The 9,752-nt window shown below is 34.7% G+C and overlaps 1 protein-coding gene across 8 annotated transcripts; it reads left to right on the plus strand.

Annotated features, from left to right (window-relative positions):
* On the plus strand, nucleotides 1-8,300 carry LOC114187134 (RINT-1 / TIP-1 family). 8 transcript variants are annotated; one of them, XM_028075270.2, is made up of 8 exons: nucleotides 1-371; nucleotides 461-559; nucleotides 1,502-1,620; nucleotides 1,718-4,151; nucleotides 4,232-4,314; nucleotides 4,390-4,567; nucleotides 5,101-5,347; nucleotides 7,545-8,300. In XM_028075270.2, exons 1-4 carry the CDS (start codon nucleotides 77-79, stop codon nucleotides 3,683-3,685), a joined length of 2,481 nt encoding a protein of 826 aa, XP_027931071.1. In that variant the 5' UTR covers nucleotides 1-76; the 3' UTR covers nucleotides 3,686-4,151; nucleotides 4,232-4,314; nucleotides 4,390-4,567; nucleotides 5,101-5,347; nucleotides 7,545-8,300. The 8 variants fall into 8 exon arrangements, with proteins under 8 accessions (XP_027931071.1, XP_027931075.1, XP_027931069.1 ...); XM_028075274.2 differs by having other exon boundaries at nucleotides 4,236-4,314; XM_028075268.2 differs by having other exon boundaries at nucleotides 4,232-4,567.
* Nucleotides 8,301-9,752: the final 1,452 nt, after the last annotated feature.

Consider the following 9,752-nt stretch of genomic DNA (forward strand, 5'->3'; position numbering starts at 1 on the left):
ACCGAAGTTGAAAACCAGTCACTCAACACCAAGACAAGAGAACCTGCTACTAGTCACACCTCACCGGTTACTATCAATGGACCCTTCTTCTTCTTCTTCACTTCCCCGTTTGCCAAATGTCGCCGACCTCGCGCCCCAACACGCGGCGTTTCTTGATCAACACTTCCAAACCAAACGCGACCTATCTTACGAATCTTCCAACCTCTTTCTCTCCGCCTCGCTCTCGCAGCAATGCTCCGAGCTAGAGTCGCTGTTCCTCCTCCACGCTTCGAAACGCACCGTTTCGTGGATCTCTCGCTCCTTCCGCGCCAAATCCTCGCTCCAGCAACTCTCTCTCGGTCTTCGCAATCTCTCCCTCCGCACTTCTCCGCGTATGAAGAAATAGAAATGGTTCTTTGTATGTATATGTTTATTTTCGTGCTTTTGTTGAATGGTTTTGGATGCTCTTTTTCGTGTTTAGATGGAATTGGTTCGAAGAGCTTTCGGCGGGTTTTGACAGAGGAGATTCCTCGATTGGCCTACGAAATGAACCGAATCGAGTCTCTTCGGTGTTATCTTGGTGAGTTATTTTGAATCGCTGAGTGTATGTGTTTTTCGCTTTGTTATTTTACTTTTTGGTGTCTTCAACTTGTGTCACTGTGGATCATAAGAATGCTATGATGTTTTTCCTCGCTTTTTCTCTGTGGCTGTTTGCGGGGTTTCCGTTTTAGTCTTCAACATGTGTCATTGTTGTTATGCTTTCATGGAGTCTTTATGATAGTCCATATTTGTGCGTTTTTTCAATTTTCTTTTTCTTTGCGTGATTAAATGTTGAGGCACATTTGGAAAAAATAATACTATTATTATTATTATTACTTTTTTCTTATTTGTTTTCACGCGGTAATGTTGCATGCAATTGCAACCAAATGTTAAAGTAGTTGGTTGATTGATTTATTGGCATTTTAGTCTGATTTTTTGTTGTCAGGAATGAGCTTGTGTTTTCATTGGACATGGTGGACCGTCTATGTTCGTCGGTGTGCATAACTTTGATAAAATTGTAAATAAATGTCTTGAATTTTACATTGTGTCCTAATTGTATATATTTGAACCCACTGTCCCCTATTTTCAATTATATGGTTTCTGATTTATTTGATTAAATATTTTGAAATTCTTTTGATTTTAACTGTCATGTATTTATTGGGACTCAGGTCTTGGATTCGCCACAAAACTATTTGTTGAACAGAATATATATATATATATATATATATATATATATATATATATATATATATATATTATTTTGCTGTGGACTTACTTGATATGCACTTTAGATTAATGTATTGCAATTTGCATTGTGTCTTCTGCGCCGATTTATGTTTGGTGAATGGTGATTGTACTGTGCTCTGTAAAAAGTGGAATTCATTGAGTGCTATTATTTGTTTCAGTCAAATGGTTGGTGCCTCTGATTTTTTGTATATCTTGACCTAGCTTGCTGTAAAGTTTACATTACTTATTGTCTCAGAGACTGCTGTACAGTTGGAAGCTCTAGTTGGGGATCTTGAAGATGCTTCTCTTTTTGTCATGTCTTGCCACACAGGGAATATGTTTAAATTGAAGCTCTTGAATTCACCAATCTCTGAAGTAACTGTCGTTCCCTCGTTTAGTTAGTTTATGTACTTAGTTGGAATGTTAATAACTGATTATGGATTGTTATGCACGAATGTATTGTGTGCTGTAGGATGCTGGAAGAAAACATCACAAGTTACTTCAGGCCATAAAAGCCATGAATGATATCGAAGAAGTATTGATTGGCGTTGAGAAATTCCATCCTCAGTGGTATTGTCTTCTGAAGTCTGTTGACACCAGAGTAGATAAGATCTTATCTGCTCTCCGGCCACAAATTTTTGCAGATCATCGGGCTCTTCTAGTCTCTCTTGGATGGCCACCAAAACTACTTCTGTCAAACAGTGGAAACGATCATATCTCAGACCTTCCTAATCCATTGGTTCTTATGCAAGAAGATAAAAGAAGAAATTTCTCTCGAAGTTTTATTGCTCTTTGTGCTTTGCAGCATCTGCAAAAGAGAAGGGAAGAAAGACAGCTTAATAATAATAATCTTATAGAAATAGACACTCATTATAAACAGCTATGGGCCATTGATGAATTAGTATCACCTATTGCATCAAGGATGGAATACCATTTCACCAAATGGTCTGAGCAGCCAGAATATATGTTTGCTTTGGCATATAAAGTTACCAGAGATTTTATAGCTGGAATAGATGGTGTCTTGCAGCCACTTATTGACAAGGCCAGGCTTGTCAGTTGCAGTGCAAAGGAGGCGTGGGTCTCTGCAGTGGTCCAAATGCTTTCTGGCTTCCTGGAAAAAAACGTTTTTTCTTTGCTCGCTGAAAGATATAATGTAAAGCATTTGAAGCCTAATGTATCATGTTCATGGCTTCACCTTGTGGATCTTACCATTGCATTTGACAAAAAGATGCAATCCCTTCTCAATCTGGAGACTTGTTTTTTGGCAGTGTCTGAAAGTTTTGAAGGGCAGTCAAGAGGTGTATCAGTTCTATCAATATTTTGTAATAGGCCTGATTGGTTGAAGATCTGGGCAAAAATAGAGTTCAAAAATGCCTGGAAGAAACTTAATACCGAACTGAAAGAAGAGAAATCGTGGGTGATTTCTAAAATTTGTAAACCTGGGATTGACAATAATCAGGAGTATCTGCTATTGGCTGTTGAAGATAACAAAGCTCCACCTATTGCAGAGTTTTTTCTTAAAATTATCTGGGATATAATTGAACGCTGCAAAACTATGCCATCCATTTTATCACGTGCACAATTTATTAGATTTACTGCAGGAAGATTGCTTTGGTACTTCTTTAAGCTTTTACTTTTTCAGTTCAAGGCAATGGAATTACGTCTGGATAATTCTGATAATGTTGCTATAGTTAGGATGTGTGGATTAATAAATGCTGCCAGATATATTTGGATTAAATTACAAGAATGGAGTGATGCTATTGAGTTTTTGGAGATGAAAATTGCTGAAAATGATGCTGGCAAGCCCATACAAGATCATGCAATGGATAATAGCTGCTTTTTTAACGAAGAAATTAGAAGCTTGTCTGAAATGGAAACAAACTGGCTTGTGGAAATTATTGCTGTTGTTCTTCGACAGTTCGAAATGCTTTCCTGGGAATATGTTCAAAACGATGATAGCTTTAAGGACAATCAAGATTATACAAATCTTAGAGAGGATGTTGATTTAGTAGTTTCCCATGATTTTGTTGAAGCTTTGGACGCTTTAAAAAGCTGGCTTCAAACTGTGAAGATAAATCTCAATAGAAAGGATTTTTTGGATTTGTGGAGAAGCATTGCTGAGGGGCTAGATCATTACATTTCATGCAGCATTGTGAGAAATGAGGTTTGGTTCTCTAAGGTGGGAGCCAATCAATTTGAAGCTGATATACAGGCACTAATATTTATTTTTCAGCCTTACTGTGTCCGCCCACAAGCATTTTTTCCTTGTATTGGTGAGATTCTTAAGCTTTTGAAACTGAAAAAGGAAGAGGTAAAGCTAATGCAAACACTTTTGTCCAACAATGAAAATGGATTTGAGTGTTTGCATCTTTATGGAATTTCTAATCTATCAGTTAATCAAGTTCTTCAAGTTCTTAGATGCAAAATCTGGGTTGGTTGAATTATGCAATAAAGTGGTATTAGCACTTGACCAAGGAAAAAAAGCTTTACGTGTGGTCAACGTAAAATAGAGAAAAATTCTAATGCAAACGTTCCTTATGTAATTGGATAAGCACATGGGATATTGAAGCCGATATTTTTCTTGTCAGGACTGGTAATTTGGGTTTGAGAAGAAGTTGTGCATGATGATGTAGAAGCACAATTGTTATTCTGGAGTGAGCTCCCCCCTCCCCTACGCCATCTCTTACCAGGGGCAATGAGACCTCCTCACAGTATATAAAGTTAAAGACAACCTTTTAGAAATCATATATCTGATCCCATGAAGCAAACAGTCTTTGAATTCACTGAATGTGATGACAATGGACTTCTTGACAAAGCAAGTGTTTGACAGCATGCTGCACTGTCTAAAATGTGAACCAAACAAACTGAAAATCAATAACCCACAGCAAAATCTCAGCTATCTCAATGTCAGTGAACCATATTTCTCTGTTTTCAATTTTTTATGCATTTTTAATTATTTATTTTGTTTTAATTTTGGAAATTGTAGATAGGATGGATTGAGCAGAAATTTCGAAAGATGCTGAACAAAACATCCTGACTGACCAAGGAAATGAAGTGTGAAATATGTTGGTGAGTTAGGAGGTTGTCCAGTTTGAGACATTGTTTCAAAATTCAAACCATTTGAATTATTTATTTCATGTGAAGGAGGAAGAAGTGCGATGCTCCATATCAACCCTCCTCCCAGGGTGGAATGGGGTGGGCATGGCTGTCTGATTTGGCTTTAGAGAGGGGAGTTTAGTAAACGCACTGGTGAATTACCTTTAGTTATTGCTTCTTCCTCTGTCAACAGACTCATGTACTTGGTGCGACAACCCTATGACTGGTGAATAGACCTTTTTCCTTCATTTTTACTCTTCTCTACCTCCTACTTGCTAATGGTTCTTCTACTACCTGCTTTAATGGTAGGAAGTGCCACTGCATGCCCTTAATTATCCTTTTATATGTTCAATGGTTAATCGTTTTGTACACATGTTTTGCTACTCTCTAAGTAGCATCTGTATTCACTTAACATGTCATTTTATTTATTAATTTTTTTAATTATTAATCGTAGAAAGACCTAATTGCAATTTTAACAATTTCATATATATATATATATATATATATATATATATTGTATTTCTTAAATATATGCGAAAAATACATCTTTTATATATAAATATTATTATTATTAATATGAAAAAACGTAGAAATTTCATAGTTATTGGTATTAGATTTCTTCAACAAATCCCAATCCTGCTCTTGAATTTCAGTTTCAGATTTTTTTCTTCTACAAATCGAACTCTTGAACCTTGGATTTCTTCCAAGTCACTCTGGTTTTGCACTACGAGTTCTTACTTTTCTCCACTTGGTGCACAGGTTATCATTCTCAAATTTCAGTCACCCCATTCTTGAACTATTGGGTGGATAACACATTAGCCTAAAATTTCAATGACCTCGTACTTGAACCAGAAGGTCTTATATTTCTCCATCAGGTGGTTATCTTCCAATTCCTTGCAACAAACTCTAATCCCCAATATTTTCAAAATTCACCGATGGTATAGCACTCAACTAGTTCCTGAATCAAACGGGCAATTGTTGTCATCCTTTTGAAGCTTATTCTTAGGTATTTAAACCTCCTTTTGTTGTCATCAATTTGCAATTCTTATAAAGACTTAGTTAAAATATTTACTAACAGATCACTTGAGTTAATGAACTTAGTGTTGATATTTCCAAATACAATCTTTTTTTTTTGAATGAAATGATAGTCAATCTCAATGTGTTTGGTTTTATCATGAAAGACAATATTAGAACTAATATGAAGAACAACTTGATTGTCACGTATAAGTGTTATTTGAGTGACATCTCCAAATTACAACTCTTTAAGCAATTGCTTAAGCCAAATAAGCTTATAGGTGCTTGAGGCCATAACTATGTATTCTACTTATGCACTTGATCTTGTCACAACCCTTTGTTTTTTGCTTTTTCAAGAGATCAAATTATCACCAATGGAGATAATATCTAGATTTAGACATTCTATCATACTTCATTGCTCGATTTGGATTAATTTTGAGTGTAAAAATTATTCAGCAATTTTTGACTTGCAGATATAAAAATTTGTTGAAGAATTTCTCTTCACATCGAATGGTAGAATCTTTGACAATCATCTCATAGTCTAACACCTTATGATTTTGATTAAGTGCTAAAAATAACAATATATAAAACATAATCATTCTTTGTTTAAAAGATGATATATAAGATGCAAATGTTTTTCTAATAAACGATACAACATTGCTCGATCTTGTTTTGAATCTGGTATGACACATATATGCTCAAATAATAAACAATTAAAAGTAAGCTTACCTTGTATTAAATAAAAACATATAAATGTTTATTATATGTTAGAAGGAATGTCTATTACTTCCCTCTGTCAAATATATCTATTAGGTAAATGACAAGTTAAATAAGATCTCTTGAATAAAGAGTTAGAGTTGCTTTTCTTCAACAATTCTCTATACCATAAATTGTAAAATCTAGAATAATGCACATTGTCCAAGAAAATGCAAGGTATTGCAAGAAAATGCACATTGTCCTAGAAGATAAGTATATTTAGGTATTGCAATGTTATGTAAAGAAGAAAAGAACATTTAAGGCATCCATCAATGTCAAGTTCATCAAATAGAGAAAAGACATTCAAAAGAGTTGAAGTTTTGTAAGAAGCGGTCTCACAATGGCTACTTTCTTTAAAAACCTATATATGACAATTCAAGAAGATAAGGAAAAAAGAGAGATGGTATTGTATTTGTACAAGAATGCCACTAAAATTTATGGGCCATGATTGGAAATTCTAAGTCCTTTTAGGTATTTTAAAATTCTCTTAACAACAATTAAGTGCGGCTATTTAGGACATAGTTGAAATCTTGCACAACACATACACTATGCATTATATCAGGACGACTAGTTGTTAAGTAAAGAAGTAAGCCAATCATATGTCAATATTTGGTTTGATAAAACACACTTACCACTCTTATTAGCATCCAAGTAAAAATTTGTAGCCATTGGTGTTGTGCATTCCTTGTAGCCATCCATTGAAAACTTCCTTAATGGCTATGTGCAATATTTTGATTGATGCATAAAGATTCCATTCTTGACTTGTTTGATTTGCAACCCAAGGAAGAAGTTGAGTTCTCTCACCATAGATATCTCAAACTCTTGCTGCATATTTTTAGAAAACTCCTTGCATAATAATGGGTTAGTAGATCCAAAAATTATATTATCTATATAGATTTGAACAAATAATAAATCATTACCATATTTCTTAATAAGAGTGTACAATCAACTTTACCTTTATTTAAATTACCTTTAATTAGGAACTAACTTAGCATATCATACCATGATCTAAGAGCTTGTTTCAATCCATATAAAACTTTCTTTAACTTGAATACATGATTAGAAAATTCAAAATCCTTAAAGCATGAAGGTTTCTCTACATATACTTATTTTTTTAATGAACCCAATTAAGAATACACTCTTTACATCCATTTGAAAACGCTTAAAGTTCAACATTGATGCAATGGCTAGCAAAGTCTTGATTGCCTTTAGTTTGATTACTAGCTCAAAGGTTTGATCATAATCAATCCTTTCTTCTTGACTATAACCTTTGATCACCAACCTAGCTTTGTTCTTGACAATACAACCAGGATCATCCAACTTATTTATGAAAATCCACTTTTGGTTCCAATAACTTGTTGAGTTTTACTTTTTGGAACAAGTTCCCAGACTTCATTCCGCTTGAAGTGGTTTAACTGATCTTGCATTGCTAGGAACCAATTTTCATCTTTGAGAGCATCTTCTGCTGACTTTGGCTCTATTTGGGATACAAAAGCTACATTTGTGCAAAATAGACCTAGTTGTCTTCTTCTAGAGATACCCTTGGTGATGAAGGCGTGACTAACCATGATACCTCCATAGAAGCTCCCTCAAGAAGGATCACTAGAAGCATGTCTAGAGGGAAGTCTTCTATTCCATCACATTTATCTTTGTTTTGCATCACTTTAGTTTGAATTTCCTAAGTTGGCTTCTAGTTGACTTATTTTGGTTGACTTGTTGACTTATTTTGGTTGACTTGTTGACTTTGACCTAAAGTTGACTTTGATCAAGATTAGCTTAACTTAAACCAACATGCTAATTTTTTTTGTCTTGTTTTGTAGGTAATTAAGAGAAAGTAGAGCATGCTAGGTGGCACATGGTGATTGGAGCATATGGATGATGTGGAAGAAAGAGGAAAGCATAAAGTAAAAACAAAAGTAGACATGTACCTTGTCTCCTTTTGCCTTTTTGGTTTATTTCTTGGAAGGCTACTTGGTCTCCTTCCTCTTTTGGCCTAGAATCCTCATGGAAATGCATCCACCAACCACATTCCCTCCTTTTGGTCGAGAGTTGCTCTAGCTTAGGATATTAGGGTTTGCTATTTTCATGTTTATGTATTGCTAAAGGACCTCTGTGAACTTCTATTTAAAGGGGGCTCCTTGTTTTGTAAAAGGGTTGATCATTTTGAAATTATAAGCATTGTGTTTCAACCATCCAAAATCGTGAGCTCTCCTTCCATGAAGTAAACTCACCTTTGCCTTATCTTGTTTGCAAGTGGCGGCACCATCACTCATCTCTAGGGTTTGGTTGGTTTAGACCCCTCCTGTGAGTGGTGTGCTTCATCCATTGCACCATCTTCTATGCTTTCCATTTTACTTGTTTCTTCTTTCATTATTGTTCTTTAAATGCTTCTAAATCCGTATGCTATTGAACTTGAATCCAACTCTCTTCTTCCTTTCATGAGCTTGAGAAATGAACCTTTACATCTAGATAGCTTGCTATCTTAATGTCCAGTGAAAATTTTTAAAAAGTTTTCTTAAACAACTTCACCATATTCATGAATCTAAAAGGAAACAAGATAATCTTTCATCATTCCTTGGATACATCTCCTATAACATTCTCCAAAGACATATCTTTTGGCACAATCTAGTCCTTGGGTATGCCAGTTGTATGTGATGTACTTGTATCAACAATTTGCTTTTCAATTTGGATTGCTTGAGGCTCATTTGTTAAGTATGCACCTGTTTCATAAAAATCTTACCGATGCCCATAATTTTTCCTCTATTATTGTCCCCATTTGTAACATGACCATGAGCCTTGTATGAGATCTTGCTGAACTTTTCCAAATCTCCTATTATGTGTCTTAAGCAGCCACTATCAAAATATCACATGAATTTTCTAGCCTCAAGACTCAACTATAAAACAGGTTAAGAAGAAGATGCAGTTTCAAGATTTTGATATTAAGTTCTTCTTTACAAAAAATCTTTCCTAGAGCCAATAGATGATTCATTACATGAGTAAATCTTTTGTGTATATCATAGATGCTTTCTCCAGTTTTCATCCTAAATATTTAATACTCTTGGATAAGTATTTTTACTTGCTTATCCATGGCCTTATGAGTGACTTCCAAAATGTCGCACATCTTCTTTGTTGATTCACAAACAAAAACACTGTAGAAGTCATCCAAAGTTAGTACAAAAGATATAATATTCTTGGCCATAACATCATAATGTGCCTTTTTATTTTCATCAGGTGTCCATAGAGAAAATTGTTTAGGAATAACTCTACCATCTACAATCTTCGTAGGTTGGAAAAGACCATTAACTATTACATCCTATATACCTTTGTCAACAGATTCCAAAACAAATTTCATTCTTATTTTTCAAAATGAATAATTTTCTCCAACAAATAAGGGTGGTTTGTTTATGAATGTCCATTCCACAAATGTTTGAGAGATACTAGCCACAATAGAATCTTTTAATCGGTTAAGCTACTATTAACCAGCTTTGAGGTCAACTGTTGAAATGTTACAACTAATATCTTTCAACTAAGAGGAGGGTGAATTGATTGTATTGAAAATTTGATTCTTTTTAGTTATACAAAACCATTTTCAAACACATTTTTAATCAATTAACAAGGTGTTTGGGTGATCCTATATTAGG

The sequence above is a fragment of the Vigna unguiculata genome, chromosome 6 (genome assembly GCF_037176805.1).
Source record: "Vigna unguiculata cultivar grain cowpea cultivar isolate G323 ecotype 2 chromosome 6, ASM3717680v1, whole genome shotgun sequence".
Taxonomy (NCBI): Eukaryota; Viridiplantae; Streptophyta; class Magnoliopsida; order Fabales; family Fabaceae; genus Vigna; species Vigna unguiculata.

Excerpts from the sequence above, each read along its gene's own strand:
- LOC114187134 (XM_028075268.2), top strand. The coding sequence starts at position 77 with ATGGACCCTTCTTCTTCTTCTTCACTTCCCCGTTTGCCAAATGTCGCC. Across the intron at positions 372-460 it reads CTCCCTCCGCACTTCTCCGC|ATGGAATTGGTTCGAAGAGC; the intron begins GTATGAAGAAAT and ends TTTCGTGTTTAG. Across the intron at positions 560-1,501 it reads GTCTCTTCGGTGTTATCTTG|AGACTGCTGTACAGTTGGAA; the intron begins GTGAGTTATTTT and ends TTATTGTCTCAG.